The sequence below is a fragment of the Pleurodeles waltl genome, chromosome 3_1 (assembly GCF_031143425.1).
Source record: "Pleurodeles waltl isolate 20211129_DDA chromosome 3_1, aPleWal1.hap1.20221129, whole genome shotgun sequence".
Lineage (NCBI taxonomy): Eukaryota > Metazoa > Chordata > Amphibia > Caudata > Salamandridae > Pleurodeles > Pleurodeles waltl.
In genome coordinates this window covers 1958780604-1958807865 of record NC_090440.1, presented here as the reverse complement: position 1 = coordinate 1958807865, position 27262 = coordinate 1958780604, and the positions used below count along the sequence as shown (strand labels likewise).

General features: G+C 48.6%; 1 protein-coding gene across 16 annotated transcripts in view; it reads left to right on the top strand.

Annotated features, from left to right (window-relative positions):
- NCOR1 (nuclear receptor corepressor 1) overlaps positions 1–27262 on the top strand; it is a 1251773-nt gene that overhangs the window by 713860 nt on the left and 510651 nt on the right. For all 16 annotated transcript variants that reach the window (XM_069226323.1, XM_069226317.1, XM_069226319.1 and 13 more), the window contains one exon: positions 17233–17373. In XM_069226323.1, the coding sequence (XP_069082424.1) occupies positions 17233–17373 (141 nt within the window). The remainder of the gene's footprint in view (positions 1–17232; positions 17374–27262) is intronic.

The following is a 27262-nucleotide window of genomic DNA, read 5'->3' as shown; positions in this document are numbered from 1 at the left end:
CCATGGGGAGAGTGCCTTTGTCACTCTGAGGCCAGTAACAAAGCCTGCACTGGGTGGAGATGCTAACACCTCCCCCAGGCAGGAGCTGTAACACCTGGCGGTGAGCCTCAAAGGCTCACCCCTTTGTCACAGCACCGCAGGACACTCCAGCTAGTGGAGTTGCCCGCCCCCTCCGGCCCCGGCCCCCACTTTTGGCGGCAAGGCCGGGGAAAATAATGAGAATAACAAGGAGGAGTCACTGGCCAGTCAGGACAGCCCCTAAGGTGTCCTGAGCTGAGGTGACTCTAACTTTTAGAAATCCTCCATCTTGCAGATGGAGGATTCCCCCAATAGGGTTAGGATTGTGACCCCCTCCCCTTGGGAGGAGGCACAAAGAGGGTGTACCCACCCTCAGGGCTAGTAGCCATTGGCTACTAACCCCCCCAGACCTAAACACGCCCTTAAATTTAGTATTTAAGGGCTCTCCCTGAACCTAGAAACTAGATTCCTGCAACAACAAGAAGAAGGACTGCCTAGCTGAAAACCCCTGCAGAGGAAGACCAGAAGACAACAACTGCCTTGGCTCCAGAAACTCACCGGCCTGTCTCCTGCCTTCCAAAGAACTCTGCTCCAGCGACGCCTTCCAAAGGGACCAGCGACCTGTGAATCCTCTGAGGACTGCCCTGCTTCGACGACGACAAGAAACTCCCGAGGACAGCGGACCTGCTCCAAAAAGACTGCAACTTTATCCAAAGGAGCAGCTTTAAAGAACCCTGCAATCTCCCCACAAGAAGCGTGAGACTTGCAACACTGCACCCGGCGACCCCGACTCGGCTGGTGGAGAACCAACACCTCAGGGAGGACCCCCGGACTACTCTACGACTGTGAGTACCAAAACCTGTCCCCCCTGAGCCCCCACAGCGCCGCCTGCAGAGGGAATCCCGAGGCTTCCCCTGACCGCGACTCTCTGAAACCTAAGTCCCGACGCCTGGAAAAGACCCTGCACCCGCAGCCCCCAGGACCTGAAGGACCGGACTTTCACTGCAGAAGTGACCCCCAGGAGTCCCTCTCCCTTGCCCAAGTGGAGGTTTCCCCGAGGAAGCCCCCCCTTGCCTGCCTGCAGCGCTGAAGAGATCCCTTGATCTCTCATTGACTTCCATTGCGAACTCGACGCTTGTTCTAACACTGCACCCGGCCGCCCCCGCGCCGCTGAGGGTGAAATTTCTGTGTGGGCTTGTGTCCCCCCCGGTGCCCTACAAAACCCCCCTGGTCTGCCCCCCGAGGACGTGGGTACTTACCTGCTGGCAGACTGGAACCGGGGCACCCCCTTCTCTCCATTGAAGCCTATGCGTTTTGGGCACCACTTTGAACTCTGCACCTGACCGGCCCTGAGCTGCTGGTGTGGTAACTTTGGGGTTGCTCTGAACCCCCAACGGTGGGCTACCTTGGACCAAGAACTGAACCCTGTAAGTGTCTTACTTACCTGGTAAAACTAACAAAAACTTACCTCCCCCAGGAACTGTGAAAATTGCACTAAGTGTCCACTTTTAAAATAGCTATTTGTGAATAACTTGAAAAGTATACATGCAATTGAAATGATTCAAAGTTCCTAATGTACTTACCTGCAATACCTTTCAAACAAGATATTACATGTTAAATTTGAACCTGTGGTTCTTAAAATAAACTAAGAAAAGATATTTTTCTATAACAAAACCTATTGGCTGGATTTGTCTCTGAGTGTGTGTACCTCATTTATTGTCTATGTGTATGTACAACAAATGCTTAACACTACTCCTTGGATAAGCCTACTGCTCGACCACACTACCACAAAATAGAGCATTAGTATTATCTCTTTTTACCACTATTTTACCTCTAAGGGGAACCCTTGGACTCTGTGCATGCTATTCCTTACTTTGAAATAGCACATACAGAGCCAACTTCCTACAAACCCCAAAGAGTAATTAAGAAGAGAAGCTATACAGAACACTGCTTGCGCCAAAATGGTTATTGAAAATCTGCAAGAAGCAGAAGCATCTCACTTAAAGGGAATGAACCTGGCAGCGGAACAAACATGTTAAACACCCAACGAGAAAAAAGGCTTAGACAGAGAGCAAAAATGTGAGGCATTTAGACAGAACGCCCTAAAGGTGTACCAAAAGCTTGTTATCAATGGGTAAAATAGGACAACAGGAAAGCCTAGCCGGGAAACCCATACAGAGAGGTAGACGTGTAAGAACCTGGATATAACCAAGCAGAAAGCATCCAAAGATATACAACAGGCTCCGGTCAACACAGCAGTCGTAAACAAAAACAGAACACCATAGGAGGGATTGATTGAAACCCTAAAATGTAGATGCATTACATCAAAGGCACAAAACCTGAATATTGAGCTGTGCGCCTCATGCAAGAAAAAAAAATAAAGTACAAGGTTGTGTAGAAGCGACAACACAGGAGGAAAATTAAGAGGGGGAAAATAAAACACCCCTCAATACAGAAAAATCAACCAAGGCTGAAAGTAAGGCCAGTACATCAAAGGAAGTAGATGGTTGAAGAACCACCTGCTCTGAGAAACCAACAGCTACTGTGTGATACAGTAAGAACAGTAACACAATGTAGAGAGGCACCCTTTGAAGAGAGTCTAAGAGCAAAAAGGGCTGAAACAACAAATGGAAGGAATCCTTTGTCGAACGGAAGCAAGAGTGGTAATTTCTAAGGAAAAAAAGGGGTTGAAATCAAAGGTGAAGGTGGAAAATGACTGAAACATATATGGAAGAGAACCCTTACAACTCAGTGGGAGCATCCGTGAGCCTGGCCACAAAGTCGTAAGGGGAACACCCCACACATTTCTCGTGAGGGAATCCAACCTTGACCACAACTTCATTGTAAATGTCCATACATAAAAGGAAACTATGTCAATAAAAGGTATAGATGTGCAGAAAAACAAAAAAATAAGGGATTACCCTTACGACCATCCAAAAAAGGCAGGAGGAAGGAGAAAGTAGGAACCTCAAGAGGCAATAGCTGGTGGCCCTGAGTATGGAGAAAAAAGAACCAGAAAAGAAAAACTAGAGTAAAATTATTAACTTAATTTAAATTCCAAGGAAAATAGAAAAATCTTCTTCCATAATAAGAATGGAAAAAAAGACACATGCAAAAGCAGTCGTAGAAATCCTAACGACAATAGGGAAGAAACTGCTCTAATAGGAGTGTAGGAAGGTGTCTCTGTATACAATAGCTCAAAGTAAGAGATAGTGTGAGATAGTGACAAAATTAGATAGTTTAATGCTCTATTTTGTGGTAGTGTGGTCGAGCAGTAGGCTTATCAGAGGGTAGTGTTAAGCATTTGTTGTACACACAGGCAACAAATGAGGAACACACACTCAGACTTAACTCCAGGCCAATAGTTTTTAGATAGAAAAATGTATTTTCTTAATTTATTTTTAGAACCACAAGTTCAAGATTTGAAGTAAATACATAAAATGCAAGGTACTCCACACAGGTAAGTTAGGAACTTTGAATTAGAGCAATAACATATACAGTTTTTGTTAAAATGGCAATAAGCTATTTTAAAAGTAGACAGTGCAAAATTCAACAGTTCCTGGGGGCGGTAAGTATTGGTTAGATTGTGAGGTAAGTAAGACACTTACAAGTCTCAGTTCCTGGGCAAAGGCAGCCCACCGTTGGGGGTTCAAGGCAACCCCAAAGTTACCACACCAGCAGCTCAGGGCCAGGCAGGTGAAGAGGTCAAAGAGGGTGCCCAAAACACATAGGCGCCTATGGAGAACAGGGATGCTCCGGTTCTGGTCTGCCAGCAGGTAAGTACCCGCATCCTCGGTGGGGGGGGGGGGGCAGACCAGGGTGTTTTGTAGAGCACTGGGGGTGACACAAGTAAGCACACAAAACACACCCTCAGCGACACAGCGGCCGTGTGCAGTGTGGAAAGCAGGCGTCTGGTTTTGAATAGGACTCAATGGAGGGACCCAGGGGTCACTCTGGCGGTGCAGGCATGGCACAGAGTGGCATCTCGGGCTAGCCACCAACTGGGCTAGGCAATGGATCGCCTGGTGGTCACTCCTGCACTGAGGTTCAGTTCCTTCTGGTCCTGGGGGGCTGCGCGTGCAGTGCTTGGTCCAGGCATCTGGTCCCTTGTTACAGACAGTTGCGGTCAGTGGGAGCCTCTGGATTCTCTCTGCATTCGTTGCTGTGGGGGTCCAGGTAGGTCGTCTCGGGCTACACACGAGGTCGCAGTCGCCTCCGAGTCCTCCCTGTGGTGTTGGTTCACTGGATCTCGAGCCGGGGGCGCCGGGTGCAGAGGGTGAAGTCTTACGCTTCCGGCGGGAAGAGTGAAGTCCTTTAAAAGTTGCAAGAATTTGCAGTATTGTTGCTGTTTGTTGAGCAGAGCCTCTGCTCACGGGAGTTTCTTGGTCCTTAGGTCCAGGGCAGTCCCCTGAGGCTTCAGAGGTCGCTGGTCCCTGTTGGATGCGTCACTGTTGCAGGTTTTCGAGTCAGGAGACCGGTCGGTAGGGCTAGGGCCAAAGCAGTTGTCGTCTTCCGTCGTCTCTGCAGGGCTTTCAGGTCAGCAGTCCTTCTTGGTTCATGTTGCAGGAATTTGATTTCCTGGGTTCTGGGGTGCCCATAGATACTAAATTTAGGGGTGTGTTTAGATCTGGGAGGGCAGTAGCCAATGGCTACTGTCCTGGAGGGTGGCTACACCCTCTTTGTGCCTCTTCCTTGAGGGGAGGGGGGCACATCACTATTCCTATTGGGAGAATCCTCCAAAACTAAGATGGAGGATTTCTAAAGGCAGGGGTCACCTCAGCCCAGGGCATCTTAGGGACTGTCCTGACTGGTGAGTGACTCCTCCTTGTTTTTCTAATTATCTCCTCCAGCCTTGCTGCCAAAAGTGGGGGCAGTGGCCGGAGGGGCGGGCATCTCCACTAGCTAGGATGCCTTGTGGCTCTGTAACAAAAGGGGTGAGCCTTTGAGGCTCACCGCCAGGTGTTCAGTTCCTGCAGGGGGAAGTGAGAAGCACCTCCACCCAGTACAGGCTTTGTTCCTGGCCACAGAGGGATAATGGCACTCTCCCCATGTGGCCAGCAACTCGTCTGGTTGTGGCAGGGTGGCAGAAACTGGTCAACCCCACACTAGAAGTCGGATTGGTATTCAGGGGGCATCTCCAAGGTGCCCTCTGTGTGCATTTTACAATAAATTCCACACTGGCATCAGTGAGCATTTATTGTGCTGAGAAGTTTGATACCAAACTTCACAAATTTCAGTGTAGCCATTATGGAACTGTGGAGTTCGTGTTTGACCAATTCCCAGACCATATACTCGTATGGCTACCCTGCACTTACAATGTCTAAGGTTTTGCTTATACACTGTAGGGACATAGTGCTCATGCACATATACCCTCCCCTGTGGTATAGTGCACCCTACCTTAGGGCTGTAAGGCCTGCTAAAGGGGTGACATGCCTATGCCACAGGCAGTGTGACGTTGGCATGGCACCCTGAGGGGAGTGCTATGTCGACTTAGTTTTGTCCCCAGCAGCACACACAAGCTGTGAGGCAGTGTGCATGTGCTGATTGATGGGTTCCCAGGGTGGCATTTGACATGCTGCAGCCCTTAGAGACCTTCCCTGGCATCAGGGCAATTGGTACCAGGGGTACCATTTACAAGGGGCTTATCTGAGTGCCAGGCTGTGCCAATTGTGGAAGCAAGGGTACAGTTTAGGGAAAGAACACTGGTGCTGGGGCCTGCTTAGCAGGGTCCCAGCACACTTTCAATCATAACTTTGCATCAGCAAAAGACAAAAAGTCAGGGGGTAACCATGGCAAGGATGCATTTCCTTACATAGAAGTACCAAGGAAGTACACCATAGGGAACAAGAAGCAGGCAAAGAATAGTGGCAAGCTCACCCTAGTGCTCCAAAAGGCATTGGCCAAACACAAATCTCCATAGAAATCACAGAGAGTGTAGGCGACCCATCTAAGTAGAACACAACAGAAAACAGGCCATAGGCGGAATGAGACTCAGACCTGTTCTGAAATAACAGCAAAAAATAAACACCATGTGTGGAATGACAGAGAAAAATGACCATAAATGTTATTGACGATATAACATCCGCTGAACAGAAGTGGTCTGCACCACCAGATACACGTAATTGTGTTACTAAGCAAAATCTCCATGATGGAGGAGAATATATTAATAACAAATTAACCTTCAAGGAGCAGGAAGTTCACACTTCCAACTGACAACAAAAACACACTCCAGAATGACAATGTGTAGGACGTTGGCTCTGTATAAACTATCTTAAAGTGAGAGATAGTGTGCACAGAGTCTGAGGGTTCCCCTTAGAGGTTGATAGTGGCAAAATTAGATAATTGTAATGCTCTATTTTGTGGTAGTGTGGTCGAAAGTAGGCTTATCGGAGGGTGGTGTTAAGCATTTGTTGTACACACGCAGGCAATAAATGAGGAACACACACTCAAAGACTTAACTCCAGGCCAATAGTTTTTATATAGAAAAATATATTTTCTAAATTTATTTTAGAACCACAAGATTTGAGGTAAGTACATCAAATGCAATGTACTTCACACAGGTAAGTATAGAACTTTGATTTAAAACAGTAGTACACACAGTTTTAGTTAAAATGGCAATCCGTTATTTCTGGACATAGTGCATAAATCAACAGTTCTTGGGAGAGGTAAGTTTGGTTAAGTTTCTCAGGTAAGTAAAGCACTTACACAGTCAGTCTCCTGGGCATAGGTAGCCCATCGTTGGGGGTTTAAGGCAACCCCAAAGCCACAGCACCAGCAACACAGGGCCGGTCAGGTGCAGAGGGCCCAAAACACATAAGCGCCTATGAAGAACAGGGGTGCTCCAGTCCTAGTCTGCTTACAGGTAAGTACCTGCGTCCTTGGGGAGCAGACGAGGGGGGTTTTGTAGATCACTGGGGGGGAGGGGGCAACACAAGCCCACAAAACACACCCTCAGTGGCACAGGGGCGGCCAGGTGCAGTAGGCAAAGTAGGCTTTGGGTTTGCTATTGAAAGCAATACAGGGACCTGGGGGCCACTTAGGCGATGCAGGCAGGGCACAGGGGGGCTTCTCTGGCCAGCCACCGACTGGGCTAGGATGAGGGCTGCCTGCTGGTCACTCCTGCACTGGTAGGTGGTTCCTCTCGGTCCTGGGGGCTGTGGGTGCAGTGCAGTGCTTGGTCCAGGCGTCGGTTCCTTTGTAACCAGGCAGTCGCGGCCAGGGGGAGCCTCTGGATCCTCTCTGCAGGCGTCGCTCTGGAGGTGCAGGGGGGGTTGACTCAGGGTACCCACATCGTCCTCGTCGCCTGGGAGTCCTCTCTGCGGTGTTAGTTCTCCTGAACTCGAGCTGGGGGCGTCAGGTGCAGAGTGTGTAGTCTCACGCTTTCGGTGGGAAGAGAGAGTTCTTTGAAAGTTGTTTCTTTGTTGCAAAGTTGTTGCAGGTTTTGAACAGTGACTCTGTTCTCAGGAGTTTCTTGGTCCTTCGGGTTCAGGGCAGTCCTCTGAGTCCTCAGAAGTCGCTGGTACCTGTTGGATGTATCGCTGTGCAGGCTCTTTGAGTGTGGAGACAGGCCGGTAGGGCTGGGGCCAAGTCAGTTGTCGTCTCTGCGGGGCTTTCAGGTCAGCAGTCCTTCTTGTTGTTGTAGGTTGCAGGAATCTGATTTCCTGTGTTCATGGTCGCCCCTAAATACTGAACTTAGGGGTGTGTTACACCCTGTTTGTGCCTCCTCCCAGAGTGGAGGGGGCACATCCCTATTCCTATTGGGGGAATCCTCCAAACTCAAGATAGAGGATTTCTAAAGGCAGGGATCACCTCAGCTCAGGGCACCTTAGGGGCTGTGCTGACTGGTGGGTGACTCCTCCTTATGTTTCTAATTATCTCCTCCAGCCTTGCCGCCAAAGGTGGGGGCAGTGGCCGGAGGGGCAAGCATCTCCACTAGCTGGGATGCCCTGGGGTGCTGTAACAAAAGGCATGAGCTTTTGAGGCTCATCGCCAGGTGTTACAGTTTCTGCAGGGGGAGGTAAGTAGACCTCCACCCAGTACAGACTTTGTTCCTGGCCACAGAGTGACAAAGGCACTCACCCCAAGTGGCCAGAAACTCATCTGCTTTTGGCAGGCTGGCAGAAACCAGTCACCCTAGCACTAGGAGTCTGACTGGTATTCAGGGGGCATCTCTAAGATGCCCTCTGGGTGTATTTTACAAAAAATCCCACACTGGCATCAGTGTGCATTTATTGTGGTGAGAAGTTTGATACCAAACTTCCCAGATTTCAGTATGGCCATTATGGAACTGTGGAGTTTGTAATTGACCGACACCCAGACCATATACTCTTTATGGCTACCCTGCACTTACAATGTCTTGCTTAGACACTGTAGGGGCATAGTGCTCATACAACTGTGCCCTCACTTGTTTATAGTGCACCCTGCCTTAGGACTGTAAGGCCTGCTAGAGGGGTGACTTACCTATGACACAGGTAGTGAGAGATGGGCATGGCACCCTGAGAGGAGTGCCATGTCGACTTAGTCATTTTCTCCCCACCAGCACACACAAGCTGTGAGGCAGTGTGCATGTGCTGAGTGAGGGGTCCCCACGGTGGCATAAGACATGCTGCAGGCCTTAGAGACCTTCCCTGGCCACAGGGCCCTTTTTATCAGGAGTACCGTTTACAAGGGACTTATCTGTGTGCCTGGGCTGTACCAATTGTGGGAACAAAGGTACAGTTTAGGGAAAGAACACTGGTGCTGGGGCCAGGTTAACAGGGTCTTAGCACACTTTCAATCATAACTGGCATCAGCAAAAGGTTAGGGGCTAACCACGCCAAGGAAGGCATTTCCTTACACTGTGCAACAGCTAAAGGTGGTGCACGTTTACAGGCACACCTGCAAAAGTTATTCACTGTACGCTGTCCTGTAGGAAAGTCCTGCATCTGTAAACCGATCTTGAGTCCTGAGTTGGAGCCGGAGTCCTGGGTGGAAGAGGCATCTCCCTCAACTGCTGAGGCCTCCTGCAGTTGTTCCTCTTCCTCCTGGTTTTGTTCCTCTTCCTCCGTGACATCTTGTTGGCCAACGATGTTGGGTGTCTCTTCAGTATATTTACACTGCATCTCTCTGCGACGCACCCGACGGTCCCGCAAGTTTTTCTTTGATCAAAAGGACTGACAGACCTCACAGACCTCTTTCTACGATCAGATGGCGGGTACAAGTTGCAAAACTGGTGGAGGTCTGTCTGCAGGTAATTTGCATGACAGCTGGGACAGAAGCAAAATGAAGTTTGTTCCATTAGCAGCACATCATTGGTTAAAAATGATTGGGTGAGAATAGGACTGAACCAGTGAGACTCAAAGGCTGCGAGTAGGGCACGTAGAATTGACTGACGATGGGTTTCTCCTTTTTTTTTGATGCAAAACAATGGAATGTGATTGAAAAAAATGCAGAGTGTTTGGCATTAAACAAAGATCCAAATAGGCCCCGAAACAGTCTTGATCTGGAGCACTGGAAACCATGTTCAAACATGATGGAGCATAGCAACCCAATAATGGCTTTGTTGTCCATGCACATTATCATCTAGAGGAGTCGTCATTTACCTCGCGACTTGAAAGGCTTCTTCGAAGAAAAACAACTTGCACACATCTGGACCCAACACTAGATGACGAAAGTATGCAAGGCACCTGTATCTACAGCCCCACATGCTTCGAACATTCTATATCTCCAGAACCCTCCGGTAGTTCCTTTTTGTTTTGGTCTAAAACAATTACATAAAAATCGAAACTATTTTTTTCAGTTGGTTTGGGATTTCTTGAGTGTCTAAACTATTTCTTCAATTGTTTTGGTGATGTTTAAATGCCTTCAGTTTGTGCCTTTGTGTAAGTCTGATTGCTCAGAGCCACAGCTGCCCAGGATTGAGCTAAGGTTTAACAATTGAAACGTACTGATGCTAAAGGTGGTTAGTAAGTGTATTACATGGTTTGATCACACATCCATACCAATAATATGCCTGATTTTCTCACACCTATGCTATTTGTAAATTACTGCATAATATGAAGTAGTGTATGTGTACGCGATAACTAATATATTACCCAGTAAGCATCTGTTCATGACATTTTGTGCTGTAGATTCATATGCTTTGCATACTCCTGCCATCTAGTGTTCGGTCTGGAAGTGTACAAGTTGCTTTTCTTCGAAGAAGTCTTTCAAGTCATGAGGTAGAGTAACTCCTCCTCTTGATGATGATGCGCATGGGCATTGACTCCATTGTTTGATTGTTTTCCCACAGGTGAGTGTGAATAGAGTGTATAATAAGTGTGAGTAATGAGATATCCATGTGAATAGATTAAAACTGCAACAGCCATAGGTTTTAGGGGAGGAGGGTGGGCGCTTATGTATCTACAATACTGCATGCCACAAATAGATGCTCACGGGATAAGCAACATATTCCGTTCAAAGCATGTGTGGCTACAGATAGACATACTTTTCATAGACTGTAAAGCAGTCACTCCGAAAAGTGGTGGCTAACCTGTGAATGTTGCAGTTATCTGGATAAATGCACACAGCACCGCCTGACCATCACTGGCTTGCTGGCATGCTAAAACATCCACACAATAATGGTTAGTGAAGGTGTGTGGTGTGTGGACCATGTAGCTGCTTTGCATATGTCAGCTATTGGAATGTTTCCTAGGAAAGCCCTGGTTACTCCTTTCTTCCTTGTAGAGTGTGCTCTAGGAAGTGTAGGTAAAGTTCTTTTGGCTTTCACTGAACGTGTTTGAATGCACTTGACTATCAACCCGGCTATCCTTGATTTGGATTTAGGATTTCTATTATGGGGAGGGGAAAAAGCAACAAATAGCTGTATAGTTTTCCTGAAATTTTTTGTTCTATCAAAATAGAACATAAGGGCCCTTTTAAGGTCTAATGTGTGGAGAGCCCTGTCAGCGACTAAATATGGATGTGGGGGGAAAAAACGCCAAGTCGATTGACTGAGGTGAAAATGAGATAAAAGTTTAGGGAGAAACGTGGGGTTTGTGTGGAGAACCAGCTTCTCGTGGAGCTATAAGAAAGGTTCTTCCATGGTTAAAGCCTGGAGCTCACTTACACGTCTAAGTGAAGGAATAGCAAGGAAAAAAAAACTCTTCCCAAGACAGGAACTGACAGAGGCATGTATGCAATGGCTCAAAAGAAGGGTCCATAAGTTGTGTAAGGACAGCGGTAAGGTTCCATGAAGGTGTAGGTGGAACCTGTGGTGGAATATCTCGAGTCCCTTCATGAAGGCACTAATGACTGGTATTTTGATTGAGGAGATGTCTTGTCTATTCTGTTGATAGGCAGCAATTGCGGCGAGTTGTTATTTTACAAATGTGAATGCTAGTCTAGATTGTTGTAGATGAATCAAGTAATAGACAATGTCTTGACCATTAGCTTTAAAAGGATCAATATGTTTTGAATGACGATAGCAGAAAAAACCTTTTCTATTTTGCAAGTAGCATGCTCAGGTGGTAGGCCTACGAGTTTCTTTAAGGATGGTCATAAACTCAGGGGCTAGTTTGGGGTAAACAAATTATGATCTCAAGAGCTAGATCGCCAAGTTGAGAGTTTTGGGATCTGGGTGTCTGAGTTCTCCATGGTTCTGAGTGAAAAGGTCTGGCCTGTTGGGTAGTTTCTTGTGAGGAATTACTGAGCGGTCTGTCCAGTAAGGTTGTGAACCAGTGCTCTTGGGCTCAAGTGGGAGCCACTACTGTTATTGTGAGAGATGTTTAACTGAGCTTATGAACGAGAAATGGAATGAGAGTGAGGAGGAGGAAAAGCAAAGACGAATATCCCTGACCAACTCGTCCATAGTGTGTTGCCCTTGGACAGTGGGTGTGAGAACCTGGAGGTGATGTTTGGGCATTTGCGTTTTTATGCAGTTTCGAAAACCAATCAATCAATCAATCACTGCATTTGTAAAGCGCGCTACATACGCACAAGGGTCTCAAGGCGCTGGGGGGGGGTGCTACTGGTCGAAGAGCCAGGTCTTGAGGAGTCTTCTGAAGGCCAGCAGGTCCTGGGTCTGTCGTAGGATGGTGGGGAGAGTGTTCCAGGTCTTGGCGGCAAGGTAGGAGAAGGATCTGCCGCCAGCGGTGGTTTTTCGGATGCGGGGGACTGTGGCGAGGGCGAGGTTGGCTGAGCGGAGGCTTCGGGTGGGGGTGTGGAAGCTGAGTCGGTTGTTGAGGTAGGTGGGTCTGGTGTTGTGCAGTGCTTTGTGTGCGTGGATCAGGAGCTTGAAGGTGATCCTTTTGTTGATGGGGAGCCAGTGCAGGCCTCTCAGGTGGAGTGTGATGTGGCTGCGGCAGGGGGACATCGAGGATGAGTCGGGCCGAGGCGTTCTGGATGCGTTGGAGTCGTCTCAGGAGCTTGTTTGTTGTTCCTGAGTAGAGGGCGTTCCCGTAGTCGAGTCTGTTGGTGATCAGGGCCTGGGTAACGTTTTTTCTTGTGTCGAGGGGGATCCATTTGAAGATCCTGCTGAGCCATACGGAGGGTGTTGAAGCAGGACGCGGAGACGGCATTGACTTGCCTGGTCATGGAGAGAGTGGAGTCGAGGATGACCCCCAGGTTGCGTGCGTGGTCCGTGGGTTCCGGGGCTGTGCCTAGTGACGTGGGCCACCAAGAGTCGTCCCAGGCTGATGGGGTGGGTCCGAGAATGAGGACCTCCGTCTTGTCTGAGTTCATCTTCAGTCTGCTGTCCTTCATCCAGTCGGCTACGGCCTTTATTCCTCAGTGGAGGTTAGCTTTGGCGGTGTGGGGCTCTTCGGTGAGGGATATGATCAGCTGGGTATCTTCGGCGTAGGAGATGATGTTGAGGTTGTGTTGTCGTGCGACGTGGGGGGGGCCATGTAGATATTGAACAGTGTCGGGCTGAGGGAGGATCCCTGTGGGACGCCGCAGATGATCTTAGTGGTTTTGGAGCAGAAGGGTGGGAGGCGGACGCTCTGGGTTCTGCCGGAGAGGAAGGATGTTGTCCAGGCCAGGGCCTTCTCTTGGATACCTGCGTCATGGAGGCTTGCTGATAGGGTGCGGTGGCAGACCGTGTCAAAGGCTGCTGATAGGTCCAGGAGGATGAGGGCGTCTGTTTCTCCTTTGTCCATCAGGGCCCGGATGTCGTCAGTGGCGGCGATGAGGGCGGTCTCGGTGCTGTGGTTACTGCGAAAAACGGATTGGGAAGGGTCCAGGATGTTGTTGACTTCGACGTAGCGGGTCAGCTGTTTGTTGACAATCTTTTCGGTCACATTTGCCGGGAAAGGGAGCAGGGAGATGGGCCGGAAGTTCTTGAGGTCCTTGGGGTCCGCCTTGGGCTTCTTCAGAAGGGCGTTGATCTTGGCGTGCTTCCAGCTTTCTGGGAAGGTTGCTGTCTTGAAGGAAGAGTTGATTGTTTTCCGGAGGTGGGGCGCGATGGCTGCGCTGGCTTTGTTGAAGACGTGGTGAGGGCAGGGGTCCGATGGGGATCTGGAGTGGATGGAGTTCATGTTTTTGATGGTGTCTTCGTCGCTGACGTTGGACCAGACGGTCAGGCGACTGGTGCGAGTGGTAGTCGCGGGGTGGTGGACTCAGTGGTGGGTGCGGGGGGTCGGGGTTGAAGCTGTCGTGGATGTCGGTGATCTTGCGGTGGAAGAAGGTGGCCAGGGAGTCGCACAGGTCTTGAGATGGCAGGATGTCGTTGGTGATGGAGCTGGGGTTGGAGAGTTCTTTCACGATGCTGAAGAGCTCTTTGGTGTTGTGTGCGTTGTTGTCTAGGCGGTCCTTGAAGGCGGTCTTCTTGGCGGTCCTGATGAGTTGGTGATGTCTGCAGGTGGCGCTCTTGAGGGCTGTGTGGTTGTCTGGTGTTCGGTCGTGGAGCCATTTCTTCTCCAGCTTCCGACAGGTGTGCTTGGAGATCCGGAGGTCCTCGGTGAACCAGGCGGCTTTCTTGTTGGTGTGGTTGGTTGTAGAGCTTTTGAGAGGGGCGAGGGTGTTGGCGCAGTCGTTGATCCACTGTGTGAGGTTGGTCGCGGCGGTGTCTGGGTCGGTTGGTGGTCTCAGGGCGAGGGCGGTAGTCAGTTGGTCCTCGGTGACCTTGCCCCAGCAGCGGCGTGGTAGCTGTTGGGTGCGGTGGTGTGTGGTGGGTTTTCTGAAGGTGAAGTGGATGCATCTGTGGTCGGCCCAGTGTGGTTCGGTGGTGTGGTTGAAGGAGACGTGAGGGCTTGCGGAGAAGATGGAGTCGAGCGTGTGTCCATCGGCGTGAGTGGGTGTTGTTACGAGCTGTTTGAGTCCGAGGTTGTCGATCAGGGCGGTGGAGTTGGCGTCATTGTTCTCGAGGTGGAAGTTCAGGTCCCCGAGGAGGATGTAGTCCGTGGAAGCGAGGGCATGGGTGCTGATGAGGTCGGCGATGGTGTCACTGAACTGTGGGCAGGGTCCGGGAGGTCTGTAGATGAGAGTTCCTCTGAGGGTGGTGTTGGGGTCGGTGTGGATCTGGAAGTGCATGTGCTCGGCGGTGGTGAGGGTGTCATCGGTGTTCGTTGAGATTTTGATGGAGTCTTTGTGGATGATGGCGATTCCTCCTCCCACTCCGTTGGTGCGGTCTCTGCGGGAGATCTTGTAGCCCTGTGGGATGGCTATGGCGATGTCTGGTGCTGAGGTGGCATTCAGCCAGGTCTCCGTCAGGGGCGGTGGAGTCTAGGAGTTCCCAAAGTTCGATGGCGTGCTTGTGAGCGGAACGGGTGTTGAGGAGGATGCAGCGGAGGTGGTTGGGTTCTCTGGCTGGTGGTGTGGAGGGTTGGATGCTGGTGAATCTGCAGTTCCGGCAGGTGAAAGGCCCCTGGGTGCGTTTCGGGGTGGCTCGGTAGCAGGGGTGGTCTCGTCTGGTGTTGAGTGCGTGGAGGGTGCTTGCGTCGTAGTGCAATCTGGCGTTGCGGGGGGGTGCGGGTTCCAGGGGTTCTGGTGCTGGGTGCGGTCCAGGCGCTGGCCTCCATATGAGGGCAGAGGGAGGGAGGAGCAGCTGGGAGGTGGGAGCGGGGCAGCCAATGGGAGTGAAGGGGGCAGGGCAGCAGGGGCTCAGCGGCGAGGGAAAAACGCGGGGGAAAAACGGCGGGAGAGGGACAACAGAGCACAGGGGTACAGAGAGCAAAACACAGGGGCACAGAATGAAAAAACAAAGTGGCACAGAAGCCAAGCGCAGGGGTACAGGAAAAAGGGAGCAAGTAGTCAGGCGGCAAAAGCGGCAACGGAGGTTCAACCCACAGGGGGCTGCGTGGCAGATGGGGGGAGCAACCTGCCTGGTCTATTTGATGGAAGTATGAAAGGAGGGCTCATGTGTGGAGTTCCCATTCATCTGTGACTGAGACCACTGGCGCACTAGACATTCTTGCAGCGGGTGCTTAAGACTTAAATAAATGTTTTTACTGTTGTGGGGGTTAGGAAAAATCTGTTGCGGTAGAGCTTGAATAGTCTGCATCCTACCTATTTTTGGGTAGGCTAATCCCAGTTGTGTGTTGAGAATAGCCCCTAGATACCGCTGAATCTGTGAAGATTGAAGATGTGATTTCTGTATGTTAATGGTAAACCCTAGTTGATGGAGAAGTTGTAGTGGTGTAGGGAAGCGCCCCTTTTGGCATTGTTACCCCCTACTTTTTGCCTGATATTGATGCTGACTTGACAGAGTGTGCTGGGATCCTGCTAACCAGGCCCCAGCACCAGTGCTTTGTCCATAAAACTGTACCATTGTTCCCAAAATTGGTACTTCCCTGGCCCACAGCTAAGTCCCTTGTAAAACCTACCAGTGCTACCAAGGGCTCTGTGACCAGGGAGGGTCCCTAAGGGCTGCAGCATATATTATGCCACCCTAAGGGACCCCACACCAAGCACATGCACACTGCCATTCCAGCTTGTGTGTATTAGTGGGGAGAAAAAGGTCAAGTCAACATGGCATCCCTTTCAGGATGCCATGCCCACCAACCACTGCCTGTGGCATAGGTAAGTCACCCTTCTAGCAGGCCTTCCAGCCATAAGGCAGGGTGCACTATACCACCAGTGAGGGCACAGCTGCATGTGCAATATGCCCCTACAGTGTCTTAGTCCATTCTTGGCCACACTGCCTTACAATGTCTATGTAAAGTACATCGGCTGGCAGTTTGTCATTGCAAACTACACAGCTCCATGATGGCGTCACTGAAGACTGGGAAGTTTGGTGTCAAACTTCTCAGCACAATAAACTCACACTGATGCCAGTGCTGAATTTATTGAACAATGCAACCAGAGGGCATCTTCGAGATGCTCCCTCTATTTTTGCCAACCTGCCACTTCCAGACATGTTTCTGACCTCATGGGGTGCTCTCTGAGGCCAGAAACAAATCCTGCACTTGGTGGAGGTGCTTCACACCTCCCCCTGCAAGAGAACTAATTAAAATGTTGCTTTAACAAAGGCATTGTGTTTGTATTGTTAGAATTATTGTTTCTCTTGGTTCAAAAGTTGTTCTGGTGCACACACGGGCAGATACTGGAGTGTTTTAACACCCTTGATAAACAACTATTGTTCAATATAAGTGATGTTTACATTTAGTGGAATCATTACGCATAATAAAATAAGGTTGTTGTAAGTACAATTCCTAACTTGCAACCCAGTTATTTATCTTTTCAGCCTTGAGTGAAGTCATTTTGTAATATGGATTTTTTTAAATTCTAATCATCTTCTTGAGAAAGTATTCCAGTACTCCAATTGCTTTATATACATTACCAGTGCAGTAAGAAAGTAAAATCTGTGTAGTTGGTTCTACAGTATAAGGTGGAAATGGGAGATTTATTGTAAGAGCTAGATCAAAAATGTTGTAAAATATTTAAGCTACCCAAGCTTCAATAGAAATTGGCCCAATAGGCTGCTGAATGTGAATGAAGATCATGGCAGTTTTTGTTTTTTGGAGTATTTATCAAATAAATAGAAAAATATTGGCTGGCCCATGGAAATTCAGATATATGCATTGACTAGGCATTTTATAGGTTTGTGTAGGTACAATCTTATGCAAAATACGTATGGCAAAGTTCTCTTAAGCCCCTATAAGTGTACTAGCATTGTAGAAGTTTGAAAACAAATATATGTCATGCAAAAGTACCATTTGATAAAAACAGAACCAGTTTCTAACCAGTTGTGAATACAGGAAGCTTCTCTTGTTCTTTGTTACCGCATTTGCTTTGCCTAATTTTTGTTCTATTCACCAGCCATCAAAAACACACGGGAAGCCACCAGAAGTCCTCGGACACCTCATGAAATAAATATGAAGAGAAACTATGATGCTATGGAAGGCAATTTAAAGCATGGCATGCCAATCAGAGAGGCCCCGGTGTCTGCCCCAATGGAAGGTACATATTCTTTCTAAGAGTCTCTTAAATGTGAAATAAGGGATTTGATGAGCTGTGTGTTTGGAGTAGGTATAAACAGAGTGGGTTGTTTAAACTCACTCCCAAAAACATATTTTACTTGATACAGATAACTAGGATTTTTGTATTGAAAGTTCTCGTTTAGGAAATGTTGAGTGTGATTAAGGTGCATGCTTAATGGTGCTTTTTATGGAGGATATCTCAGCGAGCCACTGTTATTAGAAACTAAATTCACACCACTTATAAATTGCCCATCTTGTCTAGTTGAACAAAATTTGGCTGTAATAGTTAAGGTCCTAGATTGAGAAACAGAAATGGAATTAGTGTTTAGCTCTAGAAGGATATATATATGTGTTTTATGACGTGTAGCTGCAGATCCACATGCTATGCATAGCTCTTCTGACATCTAGTGTTGGGCTTGCAGTGTTACAAGCTGTTTTTCTTTGAAGAAGTCTTTTCGGAGCCACAGGATTGAGTGACTCCTCCTCCCAGTTACAGTGCGCATGGGCATCGACTACATTGTTAGATTGTTTTCTTTCCGCTGCCGGGTTCGGATGTGTTTCCTCTTGTGCCAAAAGTTTGAATCAGAAACCTTGAAAAAATTGTTTAATTGTCGGTATTGTTTCGATTGTGTTGCATCTAGCCTCGAACCGATAGTACCATTGGAATAAAGACTTCGCCCTTCTGGGCGTGTGCGCCCGGCTCAGGCCTGTTCGGGCCTATCGCGCGGAAGCCTGATGGATCGGCCTCCATTTCGATTCTGCCCTCGGTGCCACGGAAAGTTTCCCTATACAGACCAACACCTGGTTTGTAATTTGTGTCTTTCTCAGGACCACCGAGAAGAGGATTGTGAGGCCTGTCTATCGTTTCGATCAAAGAAGACCCTGCGTGATCGGAGAGCCAGAAGGTTAGATATGGCATTGAAAAGTACAGAACATCTCGACGTCATGGAATAACAGGCGCAGACAGCGGTCTCCATCCGAGACACCCACTCTGAGCAAGAATCAGATGAAGACCTATTACTGCTGGTCAGCAGGTGAGTACGTCTGCCCCTACACCCATATACAAAAAAACACAGAAGGCCTTGGGTACAGCACTGCCAGAAGGCCCTGGTTCGACCTGAGAAAAGACTGTCATCAACCGACCCTCGGGTTCGGCACCAAAAAAGGCCACTCCTCCCATCAACTTCAGTTGAGTAAATCGGTAAAGAGCTCTGCCTCGGACTCCAGTAAGCATCCTCACTCCTCGGAGTCGAAGCTTTGACGCCCTGCTTCGGTGTCGAAACAACCGACTCCATTTTCGGGACCGAAAAAGATCCAAACTTTGGATCCCAAGAAAGCTTCTTATATAGAGGAACAAGGACTTTCGAGCCACCTCAAACAAAGTTTTAAGTTATTGCAGGAATCTTACAGACCTTCTGATGAGGACACTGAGATTCAGCCTATACTGGAGGTTATGGATGAGAGACAATTCTGAATCCACATACACAAAGAAACTGGCAGAATTGTTACTTCACCTCCTTTGAAAACTAAAAGAAAGCTGGCTTTTCAGGGAGAATTAGACACTGTTTAACCACCAGCAAAAATTTACAAGCAAAAGGAGAAACCAGTACCTGCCCCTACTTCTCCTCCTCATTCACCACAGCTTTCTTTTTCTCCTCCACACACCAGTCCACCACCATTGCCTTACCCAACGCACTCACAGTATTCTCAGGGGGATAGAGTTGATCCTTGGGATTTATGACCCTGATCCTATTCCAGATATGATCCTGACTTATACACCTCCAAGCCTTCTCCACCAGAGGACACTACTGCATGCACGCAGGTTGTTTCAAGTGCAGCTGCTTATCATGGGGTGCTTATGCATACTGAGCCCCTAGAGGAGGACTTCTTGTTCAACACTCTGTCCTCCACTCACTCTAGATATCAATGCCTTCCCATGTTGCCTGGAATGGTCAAACATGCAGACCAAATTTTTAGTGAGCCAGTCAAAGCTAGAGTAATTACTCAGCGGATTGACAAAAAGTACAAACCTGCTCCTACAGACCCAGACTACATCACACACCAAGTTCCTCCAGATTCAATGGTAGTGAGTGCAGCTAGAAAAAGGGCTAATAGCCAATCCTCAGGGGATGCTCCTCCACCTGATAAGGAGAGCAGGAAATGTGATGCTGCTGGCAAGAGAGTGGCCACACAAGCGGCCAACCAATGGCAAATTGCAAATTTGCAAGCACTTCTCGCCAGATACTATAGAGCCCACTGGGATGAGATGCAAGAACTCCTACAGCACCTCCCAAAGGAACATCAAAAGAGGGCACAGCAGATTGTAGAAGAAGGACATTCGATAACCAACAATCAGATATGGTCTGCCCTCGATGCTGCGGATTCAGCAGCCAGATGGCTGCGCTCTTCTGGTTTTAAACCAGAAATTCAACAGGCTGTACTCAACATGCCTTTTGACAAGAAACACATATTTGGGCCCGAGGGCAATACAACCATAGAAAAGCTGAGGAAAGACTCAGACACTGCCAAAGCAATGGGAGCATTATACACGTCCCCATATAGAGGCTCCTTTCACAGGCCACAATTTGGGGGAGGATTCAAACCACAATCCTCTGAAGCTTCTACCTCCCAGGCAAAGCAGGGACAACAGCAGCAACAATATCAGAGAGGGAGATTTAGAGGGTCCTATAGAAGCCAATATTTTAGAAACCGAGGCAAGTTCTAAGCCTCAAAACAAGCCACTACACCATCCAAACAGTGACTTATTTCCCATCCCTCCACCCCACACGCCTCCTGTGTTGGGAAGACTACAGAAATTCCACTCTTAATGACAAAATATCACCACAGACAATTGGGTGTTATCAATTATCCGCAGTGGCTATTGCCTAGAATTGATCTCCACCCCTTCAAACATTCCACCACGCTACCGCAAATTGTCCTCAGAACACAACCTTCTGTTACAACAGGAGGTACAATCGCTACTGCTAAAACAAGCAATAGAATTGGTCCCACATTCACAACAAGGAACAGGAGTATACTCACTATACTTCCTCATTCCCAAAAAAGATGGCACGCTAAGGCCTATCCTAGACCTCAGGCCTCTCAATCTATACATCCTGTAAGAACATTTTCACATGGTAACTCTGCGGGATGTCATTGCACTACTACAGAAACAAGATTACTTGACTGCTTTAGACCTCAAAGATGTGTATTTCCATATACCCATCTGTAGGAAGTTGGCTCTGTATATACTATTTCAAAGTAAGAAATAGTGTGCACACAATCCAAGGGTTCCCATTAGAGGTAAGATAATGGCAAAAGTAGATACTTTTAATGCTCTATTTTGTGGTAGTGTGGTCGAGCAGTAGGCTTATCAGAGGGTAGTGTTAAGCATTTGTTGTACACACACACAGGCAATAAATGAGGAACACACACTCAAAGACTTACTCCAGGCCAATAGGTTTTTAGATTGAAAAATATATTCTCCTTGTTTATTTTAAGAACCACAGGTTCCAGATTCACAGTTAATACTTTAAATGTAAGGTACTTCACTTAGCTACTTTGATTGAAAACAATATCATGTACAGTCTTTGTAAAAATGGCAATAAGCTACTTTCAAAGTGGACACAGTGCAAAAAGCAACAGTTCCTGGGGGAGGTAAGTAAAGGATAGATTAGGAGGTAAGTAAAACACTTACAAGTCTCAGTCCTGGAACATAGGCAGCCCACCGTTGGGGGTTCAAGGCAACCCCAAAGTTACCATACCAGCAGCTCAGGGCCAGTCAGGTGCAGAGGTCAAAGAGGTGCCCAAAACACATAGATGCCTATGAAGAACAGGGGTGCTCCGTTTCCAGTCTGCCAGCAGGTAAGTACCTGCGTCCTCGGGGGCAGACCAGGGGGGGTTTTGTAGAGCACTGGGGGGGGGACACAAGTGGGCCCACAAAACACACCCTAAGTGGCACAGGGGCAGCCAGGTGCAGTGTGCAAAGCAGGCATCGGGTTTTGAATAGGTTTCAATGGAGGGACCCGGGGGTCACTCTAGCGGTGTAGGCAGGCACAGTTGGGGCTTCTCCGGACAGCCACCACCTGGGCAAGGCAGAGGGTCGCATGGGGGTCACTCCTGTGTCGAAGTTCGGTTCCTTCAGGTCCTGGGGGCTGCGGGTGCAGTGTTGGTTCCAGGCGTCAGGTCCCTTGTTACAGGCAGTCGTGGTCAGGGGGAGCCTCTGGATTCTCTATGTAGGCATCGCTGTGGGGGCTCAGGGGGGTTGTTTCTGGTTACTCACAGGCTCGCAGTCGCCGGGGAGTCCTCCCTGAGGTGTTGATTTTCTGCAGGTCGAGCCGGGGGTGTCGGGTGCAGAGTGTAGAGTCTAACGCTTTTGGCGGGAAACGTGAAGTCCTTGGAAGTTGCTTCTTTGTTGCAAAGAAGTAGCTGGTTTTGAACAGGGGTGCTGTTCATGGGAGTTTCTTGGTCCTATAGTCCAGGGCAGTCCCCTGAGGCTTCAGAGGTCGCTGGTCCCTGTCGGATGCGTCGCTGGAGCAGGTTTCCAAAGTTGGAGACAGGCCGGTAGGGCTGGGGCCAAATCAGTTGTCCCCTTCCTCCTTCTCTTCAGGCTTGTAGGTCAGCAGTCCTTCTTTCTTCAGGTTGCAGAAATCTGCTTTCCTGGGATCTGGGGAGCCCCTAAATCCTGAATTTAGGGGGTGTGTTTAGGTCTGGGAGGGCTGTAGCCAATGGCTACTGTCCTTGAGGGTGGCTACACCATCTTTGTGCCTCCTCCCTGTGAGGAGGGGGTGTTCTGCTTTCCCTCTTATCTCATAACCGAGCTTACAGAACCTCTCTGGAATGCACTTCTGAGTTTAAAGAAGACATTTATTGTTAGCACTTCTTCCCCACCACGAGGTTCCTGAGAGACAAAATTAGTAGATTGCAAGCACACGTTCAAAAGTAGTCGCAGCAATGAAAGCAACATATATCAAAGTACTTCTCAGTTGCAATGTACACAGCAAATATAGGTGATTATATTATAGCATAACTTCAAAGCAAAGCATAAAAGTCAAACTTCATCACCATATGGGCAAGGCGGTAGGGCATATATTCAGCTTCATCTTTCTGGGGTCTGCAAGTTGATGACTCCGGTCGACTGCGAGAAAGAGATTTTCTACCCAAATGGGAGACAGGCAACGTCTAGCTCCTGTCTGAAGTCAAAGCAGATTCAATGTACCTCCCTGTAGCCCAGAGTCATCCTTAAAAGCAAACTCAGTGTGAGAGCCGAAGAACCTTGGAGAGTGGCCAATTCTCCTGAGCTCCCGTTCTCAGACTGGATTGCGAGGTAAACACAAAATCTACGTGCTCTTATCAGCTAACGTCTGGTGTGAAGAAAACAGCTTGGTCCATCTTGTGGAAAAACACAGCTTGGAAAAACACAGCTCATCTGCAATGTCTAACCACACGTTAAAGACAATAGGCAGCTAACCTAAATATCAAATGTAATGTCATGTCAAAGCCAATAGGCAGCTAAACTGAACAAAACATATAATGTGCTACTGGTGAACATTGAGCAACTAATATGCGCAGTGGTGAAACACAAAGTCATTGGTCAAACACAATTAATAGCATCATAGGGGGGCACATCCCTAATCCTATTGGGGGAATCCTCCAAACTCAAGCTGGAGGATTTCTAAAGGCATGGGTCACCTCAGCTCAGGACACTTTGGGGGCTGTCCTGACTGGTTGGTGACTCCTCCTTGTTTTTCTCATTATCTCCTCTAGCCTTGCCGCCTAAAGTGGGGGCAGTGGCCGGAGGGGCGGTCATCTCCACTAGCTGGGATGCCCTGGGGCGCTGTAACAAAAGGGGTGAGCCTTTCAGGCTCACCACCAGGTGTTACAGTTCCTACAGGGGGAGGTGAGAAGCACCTCCACCCAGTACAGGCTTTGTTCCCGGCCACAGTGACAAAGGCGCTCTCCCCATGTGGCCAGCAACATGTCTGGTGTGTGGCAGGCTGGCAGGAACTCGTCAGCCTAAACTAGAAGTCGGGTAGGTATTCAGAGGGCATCTCTAAGATGCCCTTTGGGTTTATGTTACAATAAATTGCACACTGGCATCAGCATGCATTTATTGTGCTGAGAAGTTTGATACCAAACTTCCCAGTTTTCAGTGTAGCCATTATGGAACTGTGGAGTTTGTGTTTGACAAACTCCCAGACCATATACTCTCATGGCTACCCTGCACTTACAATGTCTAAGGTTTTGCTTAGACACTGTAGGGGCATAGTGCTCTTGCACATATGCCCTCACCTGTGGTATAGTGCACCCTGCCTTAGGGCTGTAAGGCCTGCATAGAAAAGCTGAAAAAAGATTCTGATGCACCTAAAGCTATGGGTGCCCTTTACACTACCCCTACTCAGGGAACTTTTTGCTGGCTTCCGTTTAGGGGTGGTTTCAAACCATCAACCTCCGAGCCATCCACATCCCAACAGAAACAAGGGCCGCATTTTTGCAACAGTGGCTCCTTCAGAGGCTTTTTACAGAGGAAATAACTATTGAGGGAAAGGTAAATCAACCACCCTAAGGGGTTCCTCCACCTCAACTAAACAGTGACTTTTTACACATCCCTACAGAGCATTCTGTGGGAGGAAGACTGGAACATTTTTACCAACAATGGAACATTATTACTACAGATCAATTGGTTCAATCAATTATCCAACATGTTTATTGCCTAGAACTTATCTGTACTCCACCAAACATCCCCCCTCGCTTGCACAGACTTTCTCTGGAGCATCTACATTTTTTAAAACAGGAGGTACAATCACTTCTACTCCAAGGTGCCATAGAGATGGTACCTATATCCCAACAAGTGTCAGGAATATATTCCCTATACTTCCTCATACCAAAGAAAGATGTTATTCTCAGACCCCCTCAATCAGTACATTCTGTCAGCACTTTCACATGGTCACTCTACAGTATTAGATTTAAAAAATGCTTATTTCTACATTCCACACATCCAGCACATCACAAATTTCTAAGATTTGTGATAGCGTCATGCACTACCAGTTCAAAGTACTACCCTTCGGAGTAACAACAGCACCAAGGTTTTTCACCAAATGCCTCGCAGTGGTCGAAGCATACCTCAGAAGACAACATATACATGTCTTTTCCTGTCTGGATGACCGGCTCATAAAAGCCAGCACAATTCAAGCTTGTCAACAGTATATACAGTGGACATCCTACACAACCTAGGATTCACAATCAATTACCAAAAATCTCATCTGCAGCCAGCACAAATACAACCATCTCTGGGAGCAATTCTGAACACTCAATCAGCATTAGCATACACCAACCCACTGAGAATTCAAACTTTCCACAATCTAATATCTCAGCTGCAGTACCACCACTCTTACACAGTGAGGTTGATCATGAAACTCAAGGGAATGATGGCACCATGCATAGCAATAGTACCCAATGCACGTCTAAACATGAGACCGCTACAGCAGTGTCTCTTGCAACAGTGGTGTAGGAAGCTGGCTCTGTTTATACTATCTCAAAGTGAGAGTGTGCACAGAGACCAGGGGTTTTCCTTAGAGGTTGATAGTGGCAATAATAGAGAATACTAATGCTCTATTTGTGGTAGTGTGGTCGAACAGTGAGGATTATCAGAGGGTAGTGTTAAGCATTTGTTGCACACACAGGCGATAAATGAGAACACACACTCAAAGACTTAACTCCAGGCCAATAGGTTTTTATATAATAAAATATTCTTTTTTAATTTAATTTAGAACCACATGATTCAGAATTCGTACATAAATTGTAAGGTGCTTGGCATAGGTAAATATAGAACTTTAACGTAAAACAGTAATGTACACAGTTTGACATAAAATGGCAATAAGCTATTTTAAAACTGGACACTGCAAAATTCAGCAGTTCCTGGGGGAGGTAAGTAAAGGTTATATTTGTCAGGTAAGTAAAGCACTTCCAAGTTCAGTCTCCGGGGCATAGGCAGCCCACCCTTGGGGGTTCAAGTCAACCAAAATACCCAGCACCAGCAACACTGGGCCGGTCAGGTGCAGAGGTCAAAGAGGGGCCCAAATATCATTGGTACCTATGGAGAACAGGGGTGCTCCGGTTCGCTCCGGTTCCAGTCTGCTAGCAGGTAAGTACCTGCGTCCTCGGGAAGCGGACCGGGAGGGTTTTGTAGAGCATTGGGGGGAACACAAGTAGGCACACAAAATACACCCTCTGCGGCACAGGGGCAGCCGGGCACAGTGTGTGAACTAGGCATCGGTATTAGATAGGAAACAATGGAGGGACCCGGGGGCCACTCTAGCGGTGCAGGCAGGCACGGGGGCTTCTCAGGCCAGCCACCACCTGAGCTAGGCAGCGGATTGCCTAGGGGGGTCACTCCTACACTGAGGTTCGGTTCCTTCAGGTCCTGGGGGCTGCGGGTGCAGTGCTTGGTCAAGGCGCCAGGTCCCTTGTTACAGGCATTTGCGGTCAGGGGGAGCCTCTGGATTCTCTCTGCAGGCGTCTCGTCTCGGGGTCGTCTCGGGCTACTCACGGGCTCACAGTCGCCGGGGAGTACTCCCTGTGGTGTTGGTTCTCTGGATCTCAAGCTAGGGGCGTCGGGTGCAGAGTGTGAAGTCTCCCCCATCCGGCGAGAAGAGTGAGTTCTTTGAAAGTTGCTTTGTTGAAAGATGTAGCTGTTTTTGAGCAGAGCCGTTGCTCATGGGAGTTTCTTGGTCCTTGGGGTCAGGGCAGTCCTCTGAGGATTCAGAGGTCGCTGGTCCCTGTGGGATGCGTCGCTAGTTGCAGGTTTTCAACTCAGGAGACAGGCCGGTATGGCTGGGGCCAAAGAAGTTGTCGTCCATCGTCTCTGCAGGCTTGTAGGTCAGCAGTCCTTCTGGTTTCTTCAGGTTGCAGGAATCTGATTTCCTGGGTTCTTGGGTGCCCCTAAATACTAAATTTAGGGGTGTGTTTAGGTTTGGGAGGGCAGTAGCCAATGGCTACTGTCCTTGAGGATGGCTACACCCTCTTTGTGCCTCCTTCCTGTGGGGAGGGGGGCACATTCCTCATCCTATTGGGGGAATCCTCCAAAACTAAGATGGAGAATTTCTAAAGGCAGGGGCCAGCTCAGCTCAGGGCACATTAGGGGCTGTCCCGATTGGTGGGTGACTCCTCCTTGTTTTTCTACTTATCTCCTCCAGCCTTGCCGCCAAAAGTGGGGGCAGTGGCCAGAGGGGCGGACATCTCCACTTGCTGGGATGCCCGGGGGCACTGAACATAAAAGGGTGAGCCTTTAAGGCTCAACGCCAGGTGTTACAGTTCCCACAGGGGGAGGGGTGAAGCACCTCCACCCAGTGCAGGCTTTGTTCCTGGCCACAGAGTGACAAAGGCACTCTCTCCATGTGGCCAGCAACTCGTCTGGTTGTGGCAGGCTGGCAGAAACTGGTCAGCCCCACTAGACGTCGGATTAGTATTCAGGGGACATCTCTAAGATGTACTCTGGGTTCATGTTACAATAAATTGCACACTGACATCAGTGTGCATTTATTGTGCTGAGAAGTTTGATACCAAACTTCCCAGATTTCAGTGTAGCCATTATGGAACTGTGGAGTTTGTGTTTGACAAAATCCAAGACCATGTACTCTTTATGGCTACCCTGCACTTACAATGTCTAATATTTGGCTTACACACTGCAGGGGCATAGTGCTCATGCAACTATGCCCTCACCTGTGGTATAGTGCACCCTGCCTTCAGGCTGTAAGGCCTGATAGAGGGGTGACTTATCTATGCCACAGGCAGTGGGTTGTGGGCATGGCACCCTGAGGTGAGTGCCATGTCGACTTTATTTTCTCCCACCAGCACAGACAAGCTGTGAT